General features: G+C 49.7%; 1 protein-coding gene across 5 annotated transcripts in view; it reads right to left on the bottom strand.

The window, feature by feature from the left end:
• PTCH1 (patched 1) overlaps positions 1–14,860 on the bottom strand; it is a 68,574-nt gene extending 53,714 nt beyond the window's left edge. Inside the window, exons 1-2 of one of the 5 annotated variants that reach the window (XM_019711985.3) lie at positions 14,547–14,860; positions 4,412–4,604 (exon numbers count right to left, since the gene is read on the bottom strand). In XM_019711985.3, the coding sequence (XP_019567544.2) occupies positions 4,412–4,604; positions 14,547–14,549 (196 nt within the window). In that variant the 5' untranslated portion in view covers positions 14,550–14,860. Of the gene's footprint in view, positions 1–3,775; positions 3,886–4,411; positions 4,605–5,281; positions 5,523–6,280; positions 6,840–14,546 lie in introns of those variants that run through there. The other 4 variants (XM_074330254.2, XM_019711991.3, XM_019711990.3 and 1 more) reach the window with 4 other exon arrangements.
• Positions 14,861–27,678: the final 12,818 nt, after the last annotated feature.

Below are 27,678 nucleotides of genomic sequence, written 5' to 3'. Positions count from 1 at the left end.
TTGGAATGTGTGTGGGGGTCGATATTAAGGGAGACAGGAGGATAAAAGTGCTAAGCAAAAAAGAAAGCCAACAGGGAAATAGACAAGACTGAAAATAAAGCATTTCCCTTCTGTGCCTAGAAAGGTGAGATCCAGGCAAAGTGCTCTGTACCAGGGAGAGCAAGAGAGGCCAAAAACGCTACTGCAAATCATGAGACAAAGATTGGCTTAAAAAAAAAAAAAAAGAGCTGGCAGCCCCCCAGTCAAAAGCCCGCATCAGAGACCTTCTTGCCATGTTCAAACCTCAAGGCTCCCCACCTCAAACCTGAGATTCCAACCAAAGGCAAGCACTGGGAGTTCCCCGGGAGGCCACACCCGTCCTCTGAGCCTTTGCCCATGCCATTCCTTGGAATGCCCCATCACACACCCCCCTCCAGCCCCTGTGCTTGGCCAAGGCCCCCCTCTTTGGGGCTGTCGCTGCCATTCAGTCAGTGGTCTGTGTGCCTGCTGGGTGCAGTTCCTGAAGGGAAGGGGTGATGGCCTTTCACCCCCCTTTCTCTGGAGCTTTGGGCAGTGCCTAGCGCAGAGCAGGCACTAACATTAGGTGCTGACTGAATATTTTTACTTTTAAATAACAACTAGTCTCTCCCAGGCCTTGCTGCCATTGGTGTGTGTTTGAGTAACAGCAAATATCCACGACATCATTCCACATTTCCTTCTTCCAAACTTCAGGATTCCATTCCCAAGTGAGGTAGATTTGACATTTTTGACTTGCCCTAAGACCCAAGCTAGCATCTAATATACACTGACAGTTTTTTTAAAAGGCAATCATTGTATGAACATTTTAACAACGGAATCAAAGAATTCTTATCACCAATGCCATGAAAAAATGAGACAATCTTCCTTATCTAGCTTATATTGGTCTGCACATTATGGCCAGTGTATTTATAAAGCCACAGTTCCCCAGCACATTTAACAAGGCATGAAAGTCAAATCAAAGGATACCTTTCATTGCTGGTTATATTAAAAAGATAACATTATTTTGGTAGATACGAGGATGCATGAAGTAAGTCTGTGCATACACAATCACATAAGCAAGTGGATATATATATATATATATATATATATATATGTATGTGTAAGTATGTATGTATTCGTGTGTGTATATAGTATAACATAATGTCTTCAGTTGTTTATGTTTGTGATAAATCTGCATATACATGTCATTTTTTTAAATCACAGGAAAACAGCATTTTCCCAAACTGTGCCTCAGCATTCCTCTTGCCTTAAGATCTCTTATGCTTTCTTGTCTTCTGTTGCTTTTTAACTAGGGAAATATGCAACCTCCATTCACCCCATTCATTTATTTAGTGTAGTAGCAAGTACCCTGTTTACAGCCAGAACATTTACAGTCCCTACTAAGAAATCACCATCTAACAGACTTCTTGGCTGATAAATGATGATGAATTTATATAAGAGATTAAAGTGCAAAATTAACCTAAATTCTGAGTTGCTACTCATTTTACTCAACTACAGTCTAAGACAGCAGGGGAATTCTTACTCCTCAAAACACATGCTCACACTCCTTACTGCTGACATGAACACTAAATTTAATATATCATCAACAAAACCTCTTAAATTAAAATTATAGAATGGAATGGTGGCCTCCCTGGTGAGGTTTACTTGCATTTATGAAAATGTTGCTTCTTTCACAGGGGAAGAATCTCGCATACAGTGAATGAATGGATGAATGAATGACAAATTAAAGTCAACAGGAGACCAAGTTGGCTTAAGTCATGAGTAATGTCATGGTGGTCACGGTGACATAGAAGATCCATAGTTTATCATATAAAACGGGACAATAATTCAGTTATATATAAATATTACATAAGCTACCATGTTATAAAAATAAAGATAATAGCTACTTTATTGAGTTGTAAGGCATGTGACAGTAAGTAATAAATGGTAATGGTAGTTGCTCAACAAGTCATAGTATTGAGTAGATAAGATTAGTATTTGGCTGGAGAAGCTGTGAGGTACACTGAAACTGCCAAAACAGAAATGGCCAGGAAAACAGCTCCGAGGACAAAAGCAGGCAAAATGAGTGCCATCTCAAGTGTGTCATTCCCTAACACTCCCTTACTAAGATGGAGCCCTGTGGGAGCATTTTCTCCTCCTTCCAGGAATTGAAATGAGTTGTATAATGCAGAAACATAGTTGCTTCTAGAAATACACAATGTCAAGAAAATAAAATCACAGTACTTCTCTTTAAACTCGTTAAAGGTCTACTGAAACGTCTTCCTCAAAACAACAAAAAATGATCTTGTCATCATCATCACCAACACCCAACAAATTTGTTGGACCACATAGTGTAAAGCGAATGTGTGAACAGACCTAGGGGTTCCCTCTGCTCATTTCATCCCTTGCTCTGTCCTAGAACCTATGGTAGCTCCCCACAGCCTAGCCAATCACATAATTTCCAAACTACAGCCCTGCTGTCCAGGGCCCACCTGAGCTACTGCACCCCATTACTACTGGGGGAGGGGGAGTCCCACCGCCATCTGTCTGCTCAGCTTGGGCCTTCAGCTTTGGCCTTCGCCTGACCTCCTTTTGAGCTTCTTCCTAGAACTAACTCTCTCTCTCTCTCTCTCTCTCTCTCTCTCCAGGTCACCCTAGTTTGCCGTACCACCTCCAAGGAAGCTTTTCTTTTTTCACTGTTTTCCATTTAACTTTCTCAGCCCACTTTCTGTGAGCTCAAATTTAGTGCAAGTCCATCTAATTCGAGTAGTTTTAAGTCCATGAATTTGTGCTCAGGGAATGCCTCCCACGCTCTGGGGTCCCTTACAGTGCCTGGCACATTGCTAGGGATGGTACAGGTGCCCAGTAAATTTCCTGCTAAGACACCATACATGGTGACTAAAACCCTTCTTTTATCTACCAAAAACATTGACGTGCTAAACTGAGGTAAATTAACCCCCATGGATTCTATCCAAATAACACTTTCGTATTAATTACCAAGCTACTTAAGGCAAGAATGTTTTCTGGTTTTAATTATTTGCACTATTATTTTAATTGTCATTTCTCAACTAAAGACTCTACCATATGCTTGCAAAACACTGAAAGCTGAATCTTCACAAACAAAGCAAAATCAACAAAAAATATTCTCCAAGGTTAGTTCTCCAACAGCATTCTGAAAGGAATCAATTATGCATGTAACTTAGGCTTCCACATTTTGTCTTAGGTAGCTTTCATTAGGAAAGCTCCACATTTCTGGTTTGAAATATCTACATAATTACCTCAAGTCCCTCCCCCCATCCCATTTTAAGAGACCCAAGGCAGTGTTTAGAGGTTAAAATGCTTCCAAATCGCAAGACTGTCACTTTCCAAAAAGAATTAAAAAACAACCAACAGAAAACAAAACCCAAACAAAAACAAACAAAAAAACCCGTATCACCAAAAGAATGTAAAATGTTTGTGGGGGAAGGGGGATCTACTTTAAATTTACAACTGCTTAAAAAAAAATTTCAAGAACCACCCCCTCCAAACTGAGGAATGCAGATAAAAGACTGGCAGAACCCCCTTGGAGAGCTCCTGTGGCCCCTCCCTCCAAACCCGTGTTCTTAGAACACATTTCTTCATTCAGCCTGCAAAACGCAGCCTTTCCCCAGAATAATTCCATTTATAAAGCCCCCACCCGCGAGGAAACATTAATCTACTTTGCAAACATGCGTTCCAGTCAGTGCTTTACTGTTTTTTTTAACTCCTTCCCCCATCCCCCCACCCTTTTTTTTTGTACCTTGAGACAAATGTTTTTTTCCCGCGAGTTGAAAGCTGTCCAAAACCAGGACCACACACGCCGCCGCCTCCGCAGGCCCGCGCTGCTCCCTCCCCCCGCCCTCCCCAGCGCGGCGGCAGCGGCCGCCGGGGGCGCGCACACTCCCTCCAGCCGGAGGGGTGGCCTTTCCCTGCCTTCCCCCTTCTCCCTTTGGACGCGGTGGGTGGGGGTGGGGGGACGGAAGCCGAGGACCAGAGCCAGGAGCCGAGTGGCCTGCCTGTGGCCGCGTCTCTGGGCGCGGCGGAGGCGGGCGGCGGCGGCTGCGGCCGCGGGCCCCGAGGCCCCCGGCCATGCAGTGGTCCATTCCGCGGAGGGGCCCCGCGCCCCCGCCGGCCCGCCCCCGCCGCTCTCTCCCACAACACCTAGCACAGCGCAGCGCCCCGAGTAGATTACAGCGCGGCCTTTGTCGGACGGGCCTGGCTCCGGTCCAGGCGCGCAAACAATAAACAATTCCCCCTGGTGCAGGCAGGGGTTTTCGCTCGCCACCGAAAGGCTCTAGGTGTACGCTGGCAAATATCTTTATCAATTGGAAGAAAGGGTAGTAGGAGCCCGGGGTGGGGGACGGGAGGGCGCCGCACCGGGCGCTGGGTCTCTTACCTTCCACCCACAGTTCCTCCACGTTGGTCTCCAGATTAGCTGCCTTTAATCCCACAGCGAAGGCCCCAAATATGAGGAGGCCCACAACCAAGAATTTGCCGCAGTTCTTTTGAATGTAACAACCCAGTTTAAATAAGAGTCTCTGAAACTTCGCTCTCAGCCACAGCGGCGCTTTCCGGCCAGTAGCTTTCCCCTGAGGATGAAGCAGAAAGGAGTGGTAAGCGTCGGGGAGTCACAGCCTGCGCGCCCACGCTCGCTTGCGCGCACCCGCCCGCGGATCCTGCGACAGCGGTGGATAGTGCCCAGGAGGCTCCCTGGCCGGCACGAGAGAACGCGAGCGGCTTGGGGGGTGGGGTGGGCTGCTTAAATAAAAAACGGGCTGCAGCGTGGGAGTTGCACCTTGGCGACAGCAGGGGCGCCCCCACGCGTGGCCTGCGCAGCATCCCTGAATGCAACATGGGGAGCTGGGGGGAGGGGCTGCAAGAACACGTGAAGGGTAAGATGAGGCACAGAACACAGAAATCATTCAACACAGGCAATAGCCACGCGGGACTTGATAGGGGAGGGGCTGCGTAGTCCTGTGATGGAGCACAACTTCTCTGAACCAGCAAAGCTCCGCTCCCTTCCCCGCAAATCCTGCCCCACCCTTCATCCCTCTCCGGGTACCCTGGCGGGGACGCGGGCTGAGGGGCGAGCGCGCTTTGGGAACAATGTAGTGCAGGATCCCCCACCCTGATCCCTCCCGGCGTGGAAGTAAGGGGATCCACGTGGTGAGCGCGGCCACCGGAGCTAACTCGGGATCCATTTCCATAGCGTTGGGAGACGCTGTGTGAGCTGAATTAGGAAGTGGGGCAGCCATCTGCAACTTACGACAATATTTGTGATCGGAAGAGGGCAGCCACATGGATCTTTCCCTCCTCTCCCTTCCCTTCGGTTTAAATGTAAAAAGCAGCGGAGTGCACAGGGGAAGGGCCCAGGCCGGCGCAGGCGGGGGTCCTGGCTGGGCGCTGGCTGCTCCCGGCGGCGGCGTTTCCCCGGCGCTGGCCGCGGCCCCGGCGGGCCCCCGTCTGGGTGCTCGCCTTCTCCGGATTCCACACATTTCAGCGAGCCTCGTAAACACAATGAACCCGGCCGCTCCGCAGACCCGGACCAAGGATTTAAGGTGGCAATTTGTTTACAACTTTCCCTTTACCCCTAGGCTCTGAGAAGAATTGGCTTAAAAACTGGAAAATAAGAGGGGAGATGCCCTCTTCCGAGGATAGTTTTTAAGGGAGCAGAGATTTCATGCTCAACAAAAGCAAAACCGGCTGCCAAAAAAGGAAACCACCTTTATTTCGGCTCCCTCCCCCCTTCTTCTCTCCGCCTCTCAGTACTCCGCCTCCCCCTCCAAGATGTTAAGAAATGTGGCAGCATTACAGGGCTTTGGGCTGCAAATAGGGGCAGGGGCCCGAGAGGAGGGGGCACCGAGGCAGGGGGCACCGGGCAGTGCCGCGCTGCGGCCGCCCTCGAGGTGGTCCACTGTGGACCGCTTTCCAGTGCTCCGGAAAAGGCACGCTGGGGAGGGCGCGTACACACACACTCACACACACACACCCTCCACCCCCTGCGGACCTCAGACAGCCCTTTCCTTCCAGGACCTGAGGGTGGGTTTGAATTTTTCAATCCCCGCTTGTCTGCTTCTTTTCCTGAAGAGGTGTGTGTATGTGTGTGTGAGAGAGAGAGAGAAAGAGACAGAGAGAGAGAGAGAGAGAGAGAGAGAGAGAGAGAGAGAGAGAGAGTGTGTGTGTGTGTGTGTGTGTGTGTGGCGGGGCTACCCCAAAGAGGAAGAGGAGGGAGGAGAGAGTGGGAGGAGAGGAGTCTGAAATGCACCTTGGAAATCTGCTCCAGAGCGAAGGCGGCGTCGCAGTAGCTGGGCCGGTGCAGATAGTCCCGGTCCGGCGCGGCGTGGCGGCGCAGTCCCCCGGTCCGTCTGCGCCTCCCGCCGCCGGCCGGCCGGCCCGGGGCCCCGCTGCAGCTGCCGCCGCCGCCGCCGCGGTCCTGGGGTTCCGCGGCGTTACCAGCCGAGGCCATGTTGCCGCCGCCGCCGCCGCCGCCGCCGCGGGAACCGAGGTTTCCCGGGCGGCCCGGCGCGCTGTTGCCGCCGCTGCGGGCTCCCTGCGCGCCCCGGCGCTGGGCTCGCGAGGACGCTGCTGGCCGCCGGCAGTTCGGGCTGGGGCTCCGGTTGACAGACCTGCTGCTGCTGCTGCCGCTGCTGCTGCTGCTCACACGGCGGGCGCTGCTGCCGCCGCGGCCGCTGCCGGGGAGTCAGACCCTGCGCCTTCCATTGCCACATTGCGCGGGGGTCCCGAGGTCTCTGCGGCCGCCGCTGCCCACATCCAGTTCTCGGGAGCGCGAGAACCGGCGCGCAGAGCCAGCCTGTCCTTCGGGCGCTCGCTCGGCGCTCCTTGAGGTCCCCGACTCCCCCTACCCGCCCCCCGCCCCGCTCCGCGACCCCTTCACTGCAGAAAACGGCAGCAAATCCCCGCCGCTCCCGCCGGCCTCGCTGGCTCTCTCGGCGCCTCCCGGGTCGCCCGAGCAGTCGCGGAGGACAAGCGCAGAGCCGCTGCCGCAAGGTCCGTGGGTGCCCGGTGGGTCTCAGCGCTGCCGGGCCGGGGCAGCAGCCGCTCCCGCGGCGGCTGCTGCTGGCGGTGGCGGCTCCTGAAGTTGCTGCTTGGGCTGCTCGGGCTCTGGTTGCTGGGCTCGCGGTGGCTGCTCGATCCCGGATTCTGCTTTCTTGTGCTCCTCGCCAACCCGCTGGACCATTCTGCCCCCGTGCAGCGCGCCTCTCTCGCTCCCGGGACCTGGGGACTCCGCTCTGTGTGTGTGCAGCGGGCAGCGGCCGCAGCAGCTCCTTGATTCAATAGATGAGATGGAAGAAGAAAAAAAAGAACTCTCTCCATTTGGAGAAAGAGGAGGAGGAGGAGGGGAGGGGGTGGAGGGGGAGAGAGCGAGCGAAAGAGAAAAAGGCTGGAGCTCCCGCCCCTGGGGCTGTCAGATGGCTTGGGTTTCTGCGACGCGATTGGCTCACGGAGGGCAGAAATTACTCAGCAAACATGACTATTATTAGCTGCTTAGCAACAGCTCACCAAAGTAGAGAGACCACCCAGGTAGGCAACCCCAGTGAGTGCATCCCCGGCTTCGGGGGGAGCCTCCGAGAGCGCCAACCTTCTCGCATGCAATACTTCCATTAAGGAATGCTCTCTCCCTCCCTTTCTTTTTTATTCCTTTTCTTTTCATCAGTGTCTTCTTTTTGTAGACGCTTTTTGAGCGCGCACACACACTCACACACACATAAACACCCACGAGCATTTGCCTCGCGATAGGCACGGGGGAAAATGTAATATTTTTTTAAGCGCTTAAACAATTTCTGAAATTCCTCAAAGAAAACCCTTTCAGAGGCACCTTGGCCTCAAGCTGCAGCAAATACTGGGAGGTCCGGCTTGAATTCCCAGGCCTGCACCAATAATGACAGGGTGGTGGATAGTGCGCCAGTTTGTGCCAGATTTTTTTTTTCCCTCCTCTTTTATAACTAAAGAGAAGACTTAGGCTCTCGCAGGGAACAACGCCCAGCATTAAGATAAACAAAATGGAAAGTTAAAGAGGAAAGTAAGGACGTTGGGAAAAGCAACCCTCTCTTAAAATCCCCCCCCATCCCGCTCCCCCACAAACCCCACGGCAGCACAGTCCTGGTTTGAAGGAGGCAGTGTTTTATAAACGTGGAATCCAGACACCGAAGCATTCTCATGGAGGCAGAGGCGTTTTTATTTGAATCTTTAATGTGACATATGTAAAAGAGAAACTGCAGAATCCTTTTAACAACCCGGAGAACCGAAATTGTTTCCTTGAGAAAGAAGTTTTCTTGACTATTGGATTTATTTGGGCTTAGGCTCCCCCCCTTTTTGTTTTTTTATTAACCACGTCCTTATTTAAAAACAAAACGTCTTTTAAACTTTTTCAAAAACTGGTACACATCCTGTTATATTTAATAGCATGACGTAGGGGAGAATAAAGGCTTTGATGTTGGATTCATCGAAACAAATTGTGAGCTGATTGCGAGGACTTGTCTGGACACTGTGGCCAGTGTCACCGAGACATCCCGGGGCTTCACTTCCCGTAGGGGGAGAAAACACGCGACTCTTTGAGGTGGGTCCTGAGGCCATAGTCAAATTAAACTGTCTACATAGCTTCGCTTTTTATTTAAAAATTAATTTTTGGACCGTGGATTTGTTTTTCTTACGTTTGCAAGTTAAGTTCTTCCTTGAGCTAGGATCCAGACCCACAAACCCTCGATTCTGTATTATTTTAGTATTTGTTTTTTACTTTTTTTTAAAAAAAAAACGGCGTTGAACTGCAGAGGGACCCACGGCAGCAAGAAGCCGACTGAAGCCGTGAAATGGGGCCGTGTGGCTTTAAGATGCACACGGTGTGTGTTCATTGAAAAAAAAAAGAAGAAAGAAAGGAGAGGAAAGAAAGAAACCCAGATGGAAAGGGGGAGGAGCGGGTTAGAGGGTGGAGCCCACGCAGCCACGTGACCCAGGGCCGGGCCGGCGCGCGCTCGTTGGCCCGGAGGCCTATTACGCGCGCGCCCGAGTTCCGGGACTCCCCGCGTCCGCGCGGCCCCGGTCAAGGAGGTAGGGAAGTCCGTGCGCTCTGCTCGTGCCCGGCGGTCTCCACATCTCCAGCGCTGCCTCCCAGGAGCCCAGGGGAGGCGCGCGCCCCGCCGGCGCGGACGGACGTGCCGGACGCGCCGTAGTACATTCCTGAAGGCGGTCCGGCCCCCTTACGTTGGCCAATGCCCGCGCGGCCTCCCCCTGGCTGACCAATGGGTGAGCGCACGGATCCCTTTCCATTCAGCGGCCCCGCGGCCGCAGCCGCGGCCGGGGCAGGAGAGAGACTGCAGCGCCGCCCGCCCGCCACCCGGTCGGCCCACGCGGCTCCCGTGGGGGGTCTGTCGGCCAGCCCGCCCTCTTCCTTCCTCTTCGGTTCCCCCTCCCTCTTTCTTTCCCTCTCCCTTTCACCCCTTTCTCCTCCTCCCGGATCTCTCTCCTCTCTACCCAGCCTCGCCACCTTCCCTCTATAGCTTTTCCTCCTTCCTGGTCTCACTGGGAGACCCTACCCCCTGAATCCCTAACCCGCAAAACGGTGTGCAGTACCCCGCGGCGGGGTAGGGTGTCCCATAGAACACAGAGACAGAATAAGTGCCTAAGGGTGTGCAAGAGATCAGGACCGGAGTATCCAGCCAGCGCGGAAATTCAAAACTCCGAAGGAGCACGTGATTTTGTGCGCGGCTCTGGGAAAGGCTGCTAAAATCGAGAAGGGAAGACGAGCACCGTCCAATGAAAATGGTACTACGTACATTGATAAATAATATTGCAGGAGGATTGGGCTCGACACATAGCAAGTTTAATCTTTGAGCGAAATCCTGATCTTTATTGTTTGATAAATAGCAGAAATCAGGAAGGTGATTTAATGTTCTGTTTTTGTTTGTTTTGTTTTACTGAATACTTCTACAGACGTTTCAAGTCAAACCATTTAGTGCTTGCCGCTGGAAATTACTTTTTAAAGACTTGAGGGTGGTACCCCTAGTTTTCCATGTCAGTCTTTTTATATTTGATGTGTGCTTTATGGCAAGGGAACCATGTAGCCATAGACAGGTGGCTATGTTTGTCTTTTCAAATTTCTTTACAGCGTCTTAGATCAAAATATAAGTTCTTCCTCCCAATCTTTTATGTATAGCAATTTCAGTATAACTACTCGGATTATGGAATTCTAAAATGTAATTATAGGCTACGTACACACATCTTGGTTCCCCATTACTCTCGGCACGCAGCTACATATCCTCTCGTTCTGGCTGCTGCTACATGTGCGCCATTTCAATGGCAAACCCTATTCCACTCGGGCTTGTTTCCCTCGGTTTGACTTAATTCGTAAACGTTTTGAGCATTGATCTCGGGGGTTTTCAGCGCCCTGAGCCCCCTCACCCGCTGTTTGATAGGTTAACTTTTCAGCATCTCAGACAATGGTCCCGGCCTGAAAATTCTACCAATCAGTTCCAGGACGCGGTCCCCAACCTGGGCTCTAACAAGCGCTATCTTAATCTCCCCACCCCCACCCGCCGCTTTCCCTGTGGTCTGCTTTTTTCATACACAGAGATGAATTACTTTGAGGATCTAATTGGCCTAGTTTCTGTAACGTTTTAAGAAAGGGAAGAGAAGCCTGCTCGACTTGGGTGGTCAGGGCTGAGGCTGCCCCCAATTTGCCTCATTGCTGATGCATGCGAGTGCGACATTCCCAGCGATAATGTTGTTCCTAACCAATCTGCCCTTATTTACATTTGTAAGCATTGTCGCCTTTAATATGCATGCCCAGTGCAGGGGACCGCTGAGCCACACCGGGTTTGTTAACTTCAACTAACCACAAGGATTCCCCAGACCTGAGATGAGGCTAAGTGGAGGAGCCAGGCCAGCAAAGGTGTCTGTTAGGAAGACAGACAGTCCATTTTAATGGCCTTTCTGCAGCATGGTTCCCCTCGTGAGAGTAACCAAGTAAGTGAGAGCTTGTGGCCTTTTTAACCACCTGGAACTGCTGGCCCTCTTTGGAGCAACAGCTGAGTGTTCCATTTCCCCTTTCCAAGTAAAGTTCATCTCAGTGCATCAAATGTCATTTTGGTCTCCCAATCATGATCTGAGACTATTGGAGTCTGTCATTTAAAAAACAGATTCCTTAAACTCTTACAATATGATTCATTCATATCTTCTCCATGCTCTGCTCCAATACTTCAAATATCCATGGCCATGACACACACATCTCAAAAATGACATCCGATTATTCAATGATGACACTGAAATAAAACATCTGCCCTTTATGTTTGGACATTCCAACGATAAGCAATTGTGGGAGCTGGACTTGGTGGAGTAATGAGAAACCACAGTAAGATTTAACTTTTCACTAGTTTCTCAGATCCAAACAAATGGGTCTTTTTAAAATCTAATGTAATTTAGCTCATTTTTGCAGAGTACAAATGAATAAAGGGGTAAATGTATTCTAGTAATTTGACTCTTGGACCATGTTTTAATTTTGTCTACCTACTTTAATACTGGCTCCACAAATGCAAAGAATTGCAAACATTACATTAAGTTCCATAGTATTCCTGTTGAGAAGGTGGGGTAGGGAGAGGAATTGGGGATTTGATGTATATTCTATTTGTGGATGGAGACCCCAGGGTACAGGATGGGCCAGAGCCTGAGCAGTTCAAAGCAGGTACCTTGGATAAGAGTTGAGTCTTGACTCAATTCAAGCCAGTATGCCATCATCCACATTTTTTTGGCTCCCTAAGAATGCCTTAGTATTTCTCATTGGCAGCTTTTGTATTTACTTAAAAGGTGATGGTAGAAAATGAGTCTAAAAGAAAAATGAGTCTAAAAGGTTGGGGGGGGGGAGGGATGGAGATGGAGATTCAGCAGCCACAGAATGTAAAATCCCTAAGCATGACTCCCCTCCCCTTCTCCCTTCCACCTTCTGTTTCCTCCCCTATTCCCCTTCCCCAAGCTCTAGCCAACTTGTCAAAATAATGCTGCTAATTACCCCTGATCTCCTTTAATGGGAAGTTGCTCCCAATTCCAGAAAGGAGTAAATGAGGGGTCTACAGCACAAACCAGGGAGCACTGGCATTTTTTGAGCTTATAGTGAGCTGGGAAGGGGGTGTGGCAGAGGGGAGATGTCCTAAGAAGGTCCCGGAAATCTCCACATTTATTAGTCCAGGTTCAAATACCAGCTTGAAAAGGGTAATTAGACTTTATGCAGTTCCAAAGCTATTGATATTCTCTTGCTGGGAATGTCACCAAGTGCAGAGAAAATGTTCAGAGACTACAATGAACTTGAAAGAAAACATAGCATTGATCCTTATATTGATTTCCTACCTTCTCTCAATATCTTCTTAGCCACATTACTTTACTCTAATGGATAGAAATGTATTCTGGAAAGACACACACTGAACATTTCTTTCTCCATCTCTGTCTTGCCTCATCTCTCTTTGCTCATCTAATATATCTATATCAAGCTTTGTATTTAGCAGAAGGCACACCATTCATTTCAGTGATCTGTGTCATTGGGTACTGCATGAAAAAGAAGCTGAGCAACATGATCCCTTTGACCCACTGCTGGAGCAACAAATTTATTAGAGATATAGGCATGAGAAATGAAAGGGAAGTAAAACAATTCCAGCTTATTGTGTGTCTTTCTTTCACACTGCTAATCCGGTTTACACATCACGCCTACATGTCTCAATAGGGCTTTATACACTGTGGCAGAGGCGGGAGAAAATAAGAGGTGTGTGTGTGTGTGTGTGTGTGTGTGTGTGTGTGTGAGAGAGAGAGAGAGAGAGAGAAGGATAAAACAGGGAAGACAGATATATTAATCCACATTGATTTGCCTCATCAGTTTTTCTATCTGTAGAAAGTTGAAGACAATTTGGTAAAAAGAGCCTTCTTTTTTTACCTACAAAATAACTCCAAATGGTGCTAACCCCTATTCAAATAGCTTGCTCGATTATGACTAGATTGTAACCAGAAATTTGATACACTTAGTGAATTTGAAATGAAGGTAATACCCCAAATTGAGAATGGGCCTATTGGTGTCCACCTTGATTCAACATTTTAATATAAAAACTCAAAGGCATTTTACAGTCTTGTGGAAGGAAGCTGGTGACAACTGGAACACACACAACCTCACAATTGAAAGCCCGTGTTTTACAACATGGGTACACAATGCACCTGAGGCAAAAATTTATCCTGAGGTGCCACCCAGAAATAATAAGTTACAGCAACAATGGATGACACCAAAAACATTGTCTTTCTTTGTGGAGGCAATTAATTGCATGTTGAACAACTGGAGCCCAAACAAAAAAAAGTAAAAAACTGAATACCACAAAATGTTGAAAAGGGACTATTGTAGTTCAAGACCTCAGTTATCCAATTATTAAATATTTAGAGCCACCCATGTGGGTCTTTATTATTTATATATTTCCCCTCCCCAGAGAGAAAGGAAGGATAAAAAGGGAAAATAGCCACCTCTGGGTGTCTTCCAAAGACAACAAACCATATGGTTCTTAGGTGACAGAAAATAAGACTTGAAAACTTTGGACTTACTGGTCATCCATACACCAGGAATCATTTTAAACCTGAACTTAAATCCCTGAGACACAGCACATGTCACCCCAGAGGTATAGTCTCTGGAGATCCTGTGGTTCCAGTGTTGGCACCGGGTCTAAAGGAGTTTGGATCAGTTCAGCCACCTCAGGGCTCCCCTCAGGCTGCACTCAGCCCTGGGCAAGCCGCCCACCTCTTTAATGGATGGCAGGCACCAGAACGCCCGAGTCCGTGGGCGCAAGGTCAACATATACCCCTCTCCTACCCGTGGCCCCTTCATGAACTCAGAAAAGCCCCTCTGGCCATTTCTCCCACCAAGGGTGGGGAAGAGTAGGTTTGAACTCCAGCTTTTGGTAAGGTGCCTCTCTCCTGGCCCTGGGTCCGGACCAGGGTGCCAAGAGTGTGTGCCCAAACCCTCCAAATCGTCCGGCAGGTCTCCACCAGCTCCCCCGAGACCAGAGCACTCGCTCGGGTGCGCGCGCGCTCAGCCCGTGCCCTCCCCTCGGGCGCTGTCACTCTCCGCACCAGCCTTTCCATCCCAGTTCTGCCTTCACTGGCGACTCAGTATCCACCACCAGGCTGAGGAGAGGAAACCAAGGTGGCGACCCTTTCAAGCGTGCAAATGGGATCCCAGGCGACCCCCTCCGTGAGAATTCCCCGCAGAACCGTTCCCCCACCCGGCCCGCCGCTGCCAGCCCCCTCCGCGCCCCGCCGGGCCGCCTGGAGGAGGGGGGAGGGCGGGGGCCCAGAGCGTGCGAGCCAGCAAGCAAGCGTGGAGACGCGGGGCCGTCTCCCGCTCCCCGGAGACGCAGCCCACCCAACCCCCCGGCCCCGGCGTGCCGCCCGCCGGGCCCTCAGTCCGCCGCGCGGGGCGCCGGTTCCCGCAGCCCCGCGTCCCCGGGGCGCGCGCCGCGCGAGGGCGAGGTGGCGGCGGCGGCGGCTGCACTCACCATAGCCGGCCGTCAAGCCCTGCCCGGAGCGCGGGTGCCGATGGCGCGGACGCAGGGCTTGGATTTCACATCAATTTCTTTTTGCCCCGTGCCCCCCTTTTCTGGTCCTCCGCTCCTCCGTCTGCTCCCCGTCTTCGTCTACCCCTAGCCTGGTCGCTGCGGTTCTCTTTGTCTTCCTTGTCGTTGTCGTTTTCTTCGTCTTGGTCTTCGTCTTCTCCTCCTCCTCCGTCTTTACAAAAGGAACGGAAAGTGTAAAAACCCCGGCGCGCTGGGCCGCCGGAGGCTTTCGGCGGAGTGCAGCGCGGACTCACAATTACAAGCCTGTTTCTATTAAGCAGTTCCATGGCCCTCGGCGTGGGTGGTCTGCCGCGCCATAGGCAGGACCTGTCAGGGTCACGTGACAGATCCGAAAACTTTACCCCTTTACAATAAACTCAAGGAAAGCAAAGTAAACTCGAGGAACGTGCTATCAGCACAGCCCTCCTGGGTAAACAGGCGCTCCCCTCCCCGCCTTCCTGGGAGGCGCCCAACCCAGCGAGCTCCGGCGAGCCCCAGTCGCCCCCTCCCCGTCCCCCGCGGCCGCGTCTGCGGGGGGCCACGGGGCGGGGGGGGGGGGGTCTTCGCACCACCTCGCCTTCCCCACCTTGTGCTCCCCCACCCCACACACATTATTTGCTAACATTTAGACACTCGCCCGACCCCCGGAGTTGGGGGTGCTGGGGAGCAGGGAACCTCATTTCAGCATCCCCACTACTCCGAGAATTGCGGGGTACCCAGAGCACTGCAAAGGAAACACCATCGTTCCTGTCGTCAGTTCTCAAAGCCCTTTCTGCTCGCATTCCCACGGAAGCCCTGAGAAGCTGGGAACATTCTGGTTGACAGGCCCACAGGCTGACAGGGAGGCAGAGAGCCAGGGAAGCCGGGCAGATAACAAGAGCCTCCCCGGGGAAATGTTCAATGCACCAAGATGTTTGTGGATTCGTGTCCTCTCAGTCGGAGGTCCCTAGGAAGCCGTTACTTCTGACGAGACTAAGGTGGAGTCCCTTAGAAACCAAGATTGGTAGATGGCCGAGGAGTCACTAATTGATATTTGCTTTTTACCCCCTTCCAATTACTGTGGTTTTGGGGGTATGCCACCCAAATGCTCCCACCCACGCTGCCTTCCCAAATGAGGCAAGCTTGGGTGATTGGGTTAGACAGAAGGGCGGTGGGTCCGCGCACATCCGCGCTCAGATCTTGCCCTAAATGAAAGTCCTATCCAGGAGAGAGCTTATTTAACATTTTATCTGCTCAAATGGCAGGGCATACGATTTTACGCACACCTGAAAGGTGCTATTTTAAATGGACAACATTATGAATAAAAATAAATTACAGATACAAGAGAAAGGGTAAGGTAATGTATTGAAACTATCAAGAGTTAACTAGTAGCTAGTCCTTAAGTAAAGCCAGCCTTCTTTCACCTCATTCTGGGCTGACAGTGTGATTAGGAGTGTGTGTGTGTGTGTGTGTGTGTGTGTGTGTGTGTGTACACACGAGTTATTTTTTTAAAAAGCCCTAGGTGTCGCAATTTATCTCCCTCCCTCGAAGCCAATATATCATCCTTTAATAGGGTCATTTAAGTTTCCAGTGTTTGAGTCATATTAAGTAATTAAACATTGGAATTCTGGGCAGCCCTGTGAATTAGGCTGGCCCAGAAAGTCATTTCATACCAATTGACTTTAGTGAAAAATAGTTACAAATGAATATTAGCTGAACATGGATCCTAAGAGTCACAATAATTGGAAAAACCCAACAATATTTCCCTCGGAAATATTACATTTGGTATCATATCAAAGGACTCAATTCATACTCTGCTATGAGCTTGAGTGGGGTGAGGAAGAAGGTATAAATAAACGTATCTCCAAAATAGTGTAGTCTAAAATATGAAAGAGAAGAGGGGGCAAGAAAAAAGATAAACAGCAAAAGGACATTTAAATGGCCCACAGTATAAAGTTGCTAGTGTCTGGGAGGAAAAATTATGCTTTACTCTTTAAGGCTCTTCTGTCTGAATTAATAATCAAATTAACAAGAGACAGATTCGCAGGAGAAAAAACAAAGTTCAATAACATGTTTACCTGCTGTATAAATGAGAGAAACCCAAGAACACTGAGTAACTTGCCAAAATGGCGGAAGCCATCACCTTAAATACCTCCTTCAACTGAACACTAAAGATGCTGGGGGGTGGAGAGTCAGTTATGGGAGGATACCAGGAAAAGTCCGGTAAACAAGGGAAAGAGTGTTATGCAGATTTAGTCTGTGCCTTCTCTATTGATAGTGAAAGCAGGCCAGGTAAAGGAGCAAAAACACCCTTACACATGGAGATTTCCCTTACAAATGTAAATGTCCTTTACAAAGTGGGAACTTCCACTTGATTTTTCAGAGCTTCTCCCAGTTGTGCTGTTTCTTAAAATTAGCCAGCCTAAAATAATCAATATCCCAAAGTGACATATTTTGGGGTGGCAAACTCTGTTCCCCTTCAGTAGGTATGGTAATTTTGTGGGGAAATTGCAGCAGAACTTGTGGAGTTTGCTTTTCCTAATTAAAATGAAGACCCTCATGCAAGCACACTTGGCTCCGTGCTCCTTGAGTATGGCCAAGACTGATAATTAGGAGCGGATCCAGGTTTGGTGGGGCCAGACGCTTATGCAGTTTGGGACGAAAAGACTCCTTTAGGCACTCAGTCTCTAAAAAGGATCTCAGTGCTGTGCCTCTCTTCCTTCCACTCTTAGATGCTAGAATGTTAAATTGTCAAGTAGGAGATAGATGTTCTCCAGGGCCCAGAGCCCCATATGTCGTTACTGTCTGGTATTTCTCTGAGACTCCCCACCAGGGTGGGCTCTTTCTCATTAAATAGCTGCCTCCACCCTTCTAAAGTTGCTTGTGCCTCATCCCTTCCTGCAACACCGACCCCAATGCTGCCCAGTTTGATAACCTACTTGGCATGAAGGTGTCAGTGACTGACAAGGCTTCCGGGAACAGAGCTAAACTCCAGCCTGCCCAGTCTGATAAGCCAATTGGCATCAAGGTGTTAATGGCTGACGAGGCTACTAGAGCAGGGGTGTCCAAACTTTTTTCAACGTTTTTCACCAAGGGCCATATGCGGTAAAATATACAAACAGCCGGGCCACTCACTCGAGGTGAAGTACGTATTGCCTCACCTGGTTTGTTTAAGTAAACTAAATATATTTTTGGAATTTGCTGCAGGCCAATTAAAAATGGATCGTGGACCGCAGTTTAGACACTCTGTACTAGTTAACTTGGACTTTTAGAGCCATGCCCAGAGGAATAATTCCAAAGTTGGAGATTTCAGGGACTAAGGAAGGGCCAGATGGAGACATTTGGGGCATTGGAGGAGGGGACAATAGAGGGACCTTTTGAAACAGATCTGAAAACAGACCACATGAGCATGATCAAATCGGTTGATGGGCAAAGAAGGTCATTACTGGCTCTGTTTGTCTTTCTGAATATCTGTTGCTACTTGAGATACCCTTGTTATCCCTGTTACACACACACACACACACACACACACACACACACACACACATTCATTCTAGAATCCCCTCCTCTCCGGCTACCACTAAAAGTGAGGTGCTGAAGTACTTTAATTCACCCCCTCCCCCACAGCAACCTCTGGCAACTGGAAGGCTTCAAAGAGATAACTGAGTGTTCAGAAGAAACATTTGTCCACATTTAAGAAGCTTTCTACTTTAAGATGAATGTTACTCTTGCATAAGGTCAGTCACCTTAGCTGTGACTAGTCTTTGATACTGGATCAGACAGATCAAGCTTTTATAAAAAGCAATGTTGCTCAATGTATGGACTCCAATTCTAAGATGAGTACCAACACCCACCCCCTGCGTCCTTCCTGTCAGAAAGATACAGCACAAGCCAAACCAGCTTGTAGAATTAGGGCTTGGAGGACTGGAGGGGTAAGAAATATTTAAGGTGGTAGGTTGCAATTAGGAGACTGAACAAACAATTGAACTACAATGGTAAAAAGTGCTGAAACAGTGCAAGGAAAATTGTTTAAACAACAAGAAGTAAATCAGGATTGCAGAACATGAGAACCTGAACAAACGGCTTGGAAACCAAAAGGGTGAACTGAAACTTGGAATGTCATAAACCGAAGGCTCTACGGAACCCCATTACCAAGTAGGAAGGCCCAAGGAGGCAATGTAGTATTCAAAGATGGGACGACAGTCTCAGGACAAGAAGAAACAAGGAAAGAGAGAACTTTGGAACTCCTTACCTCAAAAAATGCAACTTACCCAAGTTTCTTACTCTTGCAACTGATGTCCACATAGGAACCCCTCTGAGGAGATGAACACCCTATGTAGGAGACCTTCAGGGCAGCCTTGCCAATGAAGCATGTGGTAAGAAACGAAATGCCAAAGATTTCTAAATGGTGAGAGGAAGGTGTGGCCAGGCTGGCTGGCAGTCATGGTGATATGGTGGGTCACGGCCAGGAGAAACAGCTTATTGTCATCAGGCAGGTCAGAAAAAGTATCACAAAGTTCTAACTGTACCTAACAGGACTGAAAAAACAATTAAATGTAGCAAATATGAAAAACAGCTTCTGTCTGACAAAAAGTGCTGTTTTACACAATTGGCATTGTTGCTACTCAGACTTCATTTGTCTTAAGATCAGTGGGAAAGGTGCAGAACGGAACTTCCTTTACTAAAGCTGCGTGATTACAAATGGAGGATTGAGCCAAATGTCATTTCCATTCTGTGAGTGAAAGAGGCTGTGAAGCAAAGGCTCCAGGTGGGTGAGATTTTATTTTTTGTATTGTTTTGGTTGGCTTAACTTTTATTTTTTTATTGGGGTGACAATTGTTAGTAAAATTACAGGTGGGTGACATTTTAGGTGGAAGGTTTGAGGTGTGAGGGGGAAGCTGAAGCAGCCTCTAGCCCTGTTTATGCTGTGTTCTAGGGCCATTCGGCAGTTGTCAGGGCCTGTTGGTGGCTCTGAAAACCCGCATCTGTACAGACAGTGCCACTCCCATGTTGGTGAGGCACAATGGCCTGGAAAGGATGTCTGCCTCTGTTTCCCAATAGCAGTCCCCGTGGGGTGGGCACTTCCCTGGCATCTCGTTGTGGATGGAAGCCTGTTTGGGGGGATGTAAGGGAGATGGGAGCCTGGGTCTGCCTGTCCTGCCATCTGACTCCAGACTCGTGCCATCTGTATCAGTTTGCTGGAGCTGCCATAACAAAGTACTGCGGACTGGGCAGCTTCAACAACAGAAATTAATTTTCTCACAGTCCTGGAGGCTCGAAATCCAAGATCAAGGTGTTTTCAGGGTTGGTTTCTTCTGAGGTCTTTGTCTTTGGCTTTTAGATGGCTGTCTTTTCTTTGTTTCTTCACACTGTCTTCCCTCTGTATATGCCTGTGTCCAAATTTTCTCTTTTTGGAGGGACACCAGTCATATTGGATTGAGCCCACCATAGCACCTCATTTTAACTTAACTATCTCTTTAAAGACCTTACCACCAAATACAGCCACATTCTGAGGCACAGGGGGTTAGGGCTTCTGTTACGGATACCAGGACCGAAAAGAACCCAGGCGGCACTCAGAGAGTTAGAAAGGTCAGCTTTATTACACCGGTGGGCTCAGCGGGATCTCTCCCAAATACTGAGCCCCTAGCAAGGTTTTGAGCAGGTTTTTACGGGTTGTGGTCTTCCTGGAGTTGGGGACGGGGTAGGTGTCGTCTGGTGATTGGCTCAGGGTGTGGCTTGGAGGGGGTTACGCAGAAGTGGGCTGGGGCTTAGGGATGTCGCTTTTCGCTCAGGCCACCATTTTAGGTCAGTTCCCCCATCATGTCCCCCCCGTTGATGATCGTAAGTGGTAACAACTTAGAGATCATCATATTGGCCAAGAGGACGATAACCCCATAGGGCAAGGATCTGGGCTGTAGCCCGACGGGTGACGGAGGTCGCTATGAAACGTATGACAGCGTTAACTATGCATGGCTCGATGGTAGCAAGGAGGAGGATGCTATGAAACCAGCAAAGGCTAGAAATAGTAGGAGTCCAATGACAGAGAAGACGGAGGCCGGGCAGACGATGGCGAGGCTCATCCGGGCTGTTTCTTGAGGGTCAGACGGAGTGGACGGGCTGGGTCAGGTTGGGCAATCCAGGCGTCGTCCTCCGGCTGGGCTCTTTTAACTCGAGTGTGATGGATCCACGGAGCGATGCCTGAAACTTGAAGAGCGGTGGGAGTAACAAGTATGACAGTGTGAGGGCCTGTCCACCAGGGTCAGAGGGGCTCGCACTTCCAATCTTTGACCCAGACTTGATCTCCCTGGGTAAAGGGGTTACCGGGGCCCCGAGGGTAATGGGGGCCCTTTCCAGAATGTAAGCACGTACATCTGTGAGGACCTTGCCTAGTGCGGCCATCTGGTTTTGGAGGCTGGAGAACCCCAGCTGGTGAATGTCGCCAGGGAGGCTGGTTAGCAGGGGAGGGGGCCTCCCGAACATAATTTTGAAGGGAGAGAATCCAGATTTGCCAGGGGTGCAGTGCGCCCGAAGAACGGCTAGTGGTAGGAGATCTACCTACCCTAGGGAGGTCTCCTGGAGTTTAGCTGATGTCTTCTTGAGGGGGTACGGTTCATGCATTCAACTTTTCCTGAGCTTTGTGGTCGGTATGCTGTATGGAGTCTCCAGTTGATGCCCATGGCTCTGGTCACTGTCTGGAGGAGTTCTGCTATGAAAGCTTGCCCGTTGTCACTGTGGATAGAAAGTGGAATCGCGTGGCGGGGGATAATCTCCCTGAGGAGGACCTTGGCTACTTCGCGGCTCTTCTCAGTCTGAGTGGAGAAGGCTTCGACCCACCTGGAGTAGGTACAGACCAGGACCAGCAAGTACTTAGTACCACGGCAGTTTGTCACGTCAGTGAAGTCGACTTCGAGGTCCTCAAAAGGTGCGGCACTGCTTCTCTGGATCCTGGGGTGGGGCTAGGGCCGGACTTTTGATTGTTCTTTGCACAAGTGAGGCAGCGTTCTCTGATGGACTTGCAAAGAGCTGACAGCCGGCTAACGTAGAAGTTTTTGGCTAGGAGGCCTTTGAGAGCGGTTTTTCCTAAGTGGGTTAACTTGTGATATTCAGCAGTTACTTGAGGACCTAGCAGGGCTGGGATGAAGAATCTTCCGTCGGGCAGTTGCCACCACCCTTGTGGCAATCTGGTGGCCCCTTCTGACTTTGCCCATCTGAGTTCTTCTTCTGTGTACCGTGGGAGGGAGGTGGTGGTAGTGTCAGTGACCAAGAGTAGTTCACTAGGGCTCCCCATCACCGCTGATTTGGCCATGGTGTTGGCGAGCCTGTTCCTGACTGCTGAGGGCTCGTTGCCCCTCTGGTGGCCCCGACAACGGATAACTGCAACCTGCTGCAAATGGCTTGTAGGAGCTTAAGGATTTCTTGTTTATTTTTAATAGTTTTTCCCTCCATGGTCAGAAGGCCTCTTTCTTTGTATGTAGCCCCATGGATATGGACGGTTGCAAAGGCATACCGAGAGTTGGTGTAGATGTTGGCTTTTCAGCTCTCAGCTAGAGTAAGGGCTCTTCTTAGTGCCCATAGCTCTGCCCGTTGGGCCGACCATCTGAGTGCAGCTGCCTCAAGTACCTCATCTGTGGTAGTTACCGCATACCCCACGTGACGTTTTCCATCCCTCAGGAAGCTGCTGCCGTCAGTATACAGAGTAAGGTCCGGGTTAGGATGTGGGCCTTCCCGGAGGTCGGGTCTGGTGGCATAGACCTCGTTGATAACTTCTGTACAGTCATGTTCTGGATCCCCTTCCTTGGTTAGCAGGAAAGTGGCTGGGTTCAGGGTGTGCACATTTTCTAATGAGATCCGAGGGTTTTCCAGGAGTAGCCCTTGGTACTGAGTCAGCCATGCATTCGACAGCCATCGGAGTCCTTGACTGTTCATTAAGGTGGTGACCGAGTGGGGTACTCTAACTATGAGTCTCTGGCCTAAGGTGAGCTTATCTGCCTCTTTGATGAGAATCACAGTGGCTGCTAGGGCCTGCAGGCATGGTGGCCAACCCGCTGCTACCGGGTCTAGTTTCTTTGAGAGGTAGGCAATGGGACGGAGCCATGGTCCAACTGTTTGGGCCAGAGGTCCTAAGACTATTTTGTCTCTTTCATGGACGAATAAGTGGAATGACCTCTCAGCATCAGGTAACCTGAGGGCTAGGGCCTGTCCAAGTGAGTTCTTGAGACGCTGGAAGGAGTGTTCTTGATCTTCTGTCCATAGCATGGGGGCCTTTTCTTGACCAGTTAGAGCCTCATATAAGGGCTGGGCTGTTGCCGAAAAGCCGGGGCTCCAGATCTGGCAGAAGCCGGAGGCTCAGAGGAACTCACAGAGCGCTCTCCAGTTGGTGGGCCGAGGGAGTGAAGTGATGACTTTCTTCCGCTCAGTGCTGAGGGCCTGCTGTCCTTTGAAGATGGCAAAGCCCAAGTATTGTACTTGTTTTCTGCAGAGCTGGGCTTTCTTCCAGGAGTCTCTATACCCTGCCTCGGCTAAGTAGGACAGGAGTGCCTGTGTCACAGTTTGGCACTCGGTCTCAGTGGCACAGGCTAGGAGCAGATCATCCACATATTGCAATAGAGTGCAGCGGTATTCTTCTCGAGGGAAGGTGGCTAAATCTGAGGCTAGCGCTTCCCCAAAGAGGGTTGGGGAGTTTTTGAAGCCCTGTGGGAGCCGAGTCCATGTCAGCTGGAGCTGCCGGCCGGTATCAGGATCGGTCCATTCTAAGGCGAGCAGTGATTGGCTCTGGGCACCAACTGAATGCAGAAGAATGCATCTCTCAGGTCCAGGCAGGTGGGCCATCTGGCCTCCAGGGGCAGCTGACTGAGGAGAGTATACAGATTTGGGACTACGGGGTGTAGGGAGACTGTGGCTTTACCGCTCTCAAATCTTGTACTGGCCGGTATTCTCCATTAGGCTTCCTTACCGGCAGGAGGGGCATATTCCATGGCGACTGGCACTCTACGAGTATCCCTGCTGCTCTGAGACAGGTGAGGTGCTTTTGAATCTCTGCCCAAGCTTCCCTGGAGATGGTGTATTGGCGTAGCCATTGGGGTTGAGCTCTGGGTCTCAGTTCCACCAAAACTGGGGCCTTATGTTTTGCTAGCCCAGGCGGGTTATCTTCAGCCCAAACCGCCGGGAATTCGGCCCTGTAGGCTTCTGGGTTCTGTTCTACACTGCCGTTCCTGTAGAGCCTTCATTCTTCTTCCCTCGGGGTGGTGATAGGCAGAATAAGTCCCTCTGACGGGGGCTGCAGTGACATGGTGGCTTGGCTTGATGGTTCAAAGGAGATTTGCGCCCCTAACTTGGTAAGGAGGTCGCGTCCCAGGAGTGGGATTGGGCAGTCTGGAAAGTAGAGGAATTCGTGCGACACGGTGTGTCATCCTAATTTACAAGTCCGAGCCTGGCAGAACGGTCGGCTCTTAGCTTGATCCTTGCTGGCTCCCATTGTGGTGACTCTGCGGTCCCTGAGCGGTGCCACCAGTGTGGTGCTACTGAATGTTCTGCTCCGGTATCTACCATAAAATTCACTGTTTGGCCCCTTACATCTAAGTCAACCATGGGCTCATGGGGGCCCAGTTTGAACGAGCCTGGTCCTCTTCAGTCCGACTCGATTTTCGCTAATCCTATGAAGTTGGGCTCCGGGCTGGTTGGGTTGGGACCATGGGGAGGCCGAGGCTGGAAGCGGAGTGTCTGGAAGTGGCAGGGTCGCGCCAGCCATTGGCCATGGTGCATAGGGAGGTGGTGGCGGCTCTTCATTGGGGTCACCCTGGTAAATGGTCTTAGTCATGTCTTTTTGGGCGCGGCCTTGTGGGTTCCATGCAATGAGGACCATGGACTGTCCCTTACAATTGGAGCAGAACCGTACCCAAGGAGGAAGGGTTCGGGCTATTTCCAACCACGAGTCAATGTAAGGGAACCGGTCTGGATATCCTGGGGTCCCCGTGACAACTATGTAGACTCGGCGAATCGTGGGAAGGTCAAGAGTGCCTTCTGGGCCATCCCACGTCAAAACTTGGCCACTCCAGTTCACATAAAGTGCAGAGACATCCGGGGGTCATTTTGACCCTGTAGTTGCCTCCGAAACCCTTCCTGAAATTCTTTAACATGCAGTCTAGAACCGTGGGCTTCCCATGACTCCCTCCCATGATGTTCGGTGTTGCGTAGACAAGGGAAGCGTCTCAATCAGACTCCCACCTGGCCGTATCCTTTGCGGGAACTTTGGGTACGTCTTGGCTAAGTTGTGCCCATATAAGCCCTGGGCCCGATTGCACCCCGAGAGTGCGAATCACCATTATGCCTTACGATGCTACCACGGAAACGCAGGTTGGGGCTCACTCAGGTTCCGTAGCCGACAGGCCGTGGATCCACACAGAATCCCATTCAGGACCAAGCACACACACATTCATTCAGGGAGGAAAGACGCCCTCCCCCAAAGCGGCCCTAACTAGAGTCCGAAGTGGGACTCAGTGGGAGGTGATCAGGCTCCCCTTCTGCCCTTAGGCAGGCCTAACTGGGTCTGGGCCCCGGGGTCTTACCGTGTCCGATGTCCTGGTTGACTGTCCATCCTTTCTCTCTACTGGGGTCGAGCAGGGAGTCACGGGCCAGAGCCGGCGGGAGATCGCCGGTCCCGGGCCTGCCGATATCAGAAGGGCACGCCTAGCCCTGTCTCAGCTCTCCTGCCACTCTATGACCCGCTCCTGCCCAAACCGGTGGCTCAAGGGGCCAGCACGGTTGGGTTTCCCGGTCAGGGAACCAAGAATGTTACGGATACCAGTACCAGATAGAACCCAAGCGGCACTCAGAGAGTTAGGAGAGTCAGCTTTATTACGCCGACGGGCTCAGTGGGATCTTTCCCAAATACTGAACCCCTAGAAATGTTTCGAGCAGGTTTTTATGGGTTGGGGACTTCCTGGAGTTGGGGAAGAGGTAAGCATCATCTGGTGATTGGCTCAGGGTGTGGCTTGGAGAGGGTTATGCATAAGTGGTTGGGGCTTAGGGACTTCCCTTTTCGCTTGGGCCACCATTTTAGGTCAGTTCCCCCATCACTTCAAAATATGACTTTTGGGGGATACAGTTCATTGCAGCACAACACATAAATGTTGAAAGGACATGGCTTGGATCCGAAGTGTAAGTTCTTCTTTCTACCTGTGACGCTCCTGTAATGAGTCAAGACAGACTGGAGCTGGGTCCTTCTCAGCTCCTTGCACTGAGAGGACCTGACCTGCTACCCCAGGAACCTGCCTTACCGCCACAAAACTGACAATGGGTGACATATTTCCTAGGAATGCTGGTGGTCTAAGAAAATGGCTGTAGGCACCCAGTAGAACACCCCCCCCCTACACAAAGAATGAGCACTGCTAAGCTAATTATAAATCTGTCTTCTTTATTTATTGCAGCGAGTTCCTTCAGGCAATGGTTTCCAAGCCTGGCTGTTCATCAGAATCACCTGGGGAGTTTAAAAACAAAAAGGAAGAAACAAAAATAGATTCTTTGCTCCCATCCCAGAGTTATAGAATCAGAATCTCAGCCCTGGGGAATTGACATATTTCAAAAGAATCCCCCTAAAGCAAGTCTAGTAAAATGCTAATGGTGGGATCTAGATGTGGGTATTCACTGTAAAAACCCTCCCAACTTTGCTGTATGTTTAAAGTTTTTTGTAATAAAATGTCAATGAGAAAAGAAAAGAATACCAGGGCGATTCTGATATGCAAGTAGATTTGAAGATCTAAGGGACACACAGGTAGTTTACAAATATGTTCTTAACATTCACCTCTATAATAGTACTTGTCACATTACATTATTACTCTTCATTCATCAAATAAAAGATTTGTGAGCTTTACCTACATGCAAAGTCCTCTGTTAGATGCTGGGAATTGGAGAATGAAAAAGCCATCTTCCTTAAAAACACCATGAAATACCATTTCATACCCATCAGATTGGCAAAATTGAAAAGTCTGACCATAGCAATTTTGAGCAAGACTGTGAGACAATGGGGACTTTTGGGCACTGCTGGTTGGAATCTAGGTTGGGTTAATTGCTTTTGGAAAATAATTTGGCGTTATCTAGAAAGATTGAATCCCACTCCTAGATATATCTCTAAGAGAAACATGAAGCCCAGGAGTAGTGTTTAAGAATGTTCACGGGAGCATTGTTTGTAATAGCATAAAACTGGACATGACCAAAATCTCCATCAAAGTATTGAAAAGATCAACAGCAGAAAGTTTACACTATGAAATTCTACCAAGAGGGGAAAATAAACCAGCCACAGCTATCTAATATGTAGCAACATGGATGAATCTTATAAACATTATCTTGGGTGAAATACTTACATCAGAAGGAAGTCTCATAAGAATGCATATGTAAATTCCATTTATATAAAGGTCACAACCAGGTAGTACTTATACAGAAAAGCAAGAGCATGAATAACCCATTCATGGAAGCAGTTACCTCGAGGGGTGCAGGAAGCAAGAAAATTGGGAGCTTCAAAAATATTTCATTTTATTGTTGTTATTTAAAATGTACATACAGGTGTTAACCTAAAAATAAAAGGCCAAAGTGAGAGGCAACCAGCGTTTATTTGAGATCCAAAAGTATACGTATTTGTGAAGCACTGATTGAGGCAGGAACCTAAATAGTGTTCCAGTTAGGAGGCAGAGGCAAGGGGTATTTATGAGAAAGGGCAGGGGATCAATTCCATGAATAGAAGGAAGGAATTTCTATAGGTGCAGATAAGCTAACATAGTAAAGCTAATTCTAAAGCATGTCTTTAATTTTCAGTCCAGTAATCATGACAAACGGTTGTTTGGGATACAATGCTGCCATAGGCCCAGTGCAAAGGTTCTTTTGCCCAGTTTTAACATTCCAAAGGTTTGAGGAGTAAGATGTGTAAGGTAATTACTCTGGGATGGCAGCTCTGACTCCATTTTCAAGTGGCTCTGTTTATATTATTTTTCACACAGCTGATAAATACACTTTTTGAACTTTTATGATCTACTTCATAATAAAAACACTTTTATTATAAAAAGACACTATCCTAGTCTAGACAAACTTGTGGCTTAGTGGGATG

Source organism: Rhinolophus sinicus, chromosome 16, assembly GCF_057876585.1.
Source record: "Rhinolophus sinicus isolate RSI-liver-muscle chromosome 16, RSI-T2T, whole genome shotgun sequence".
NCBI lineage: Eukaryota > Metazoa > Chordata > Mammalia > Chiroptera > Rhinolophidae > Rhinolophus > Rhinolophus sinicus.
This window is presented reverse-complemented; position numbering and strand designations above follow the sequence as displayed.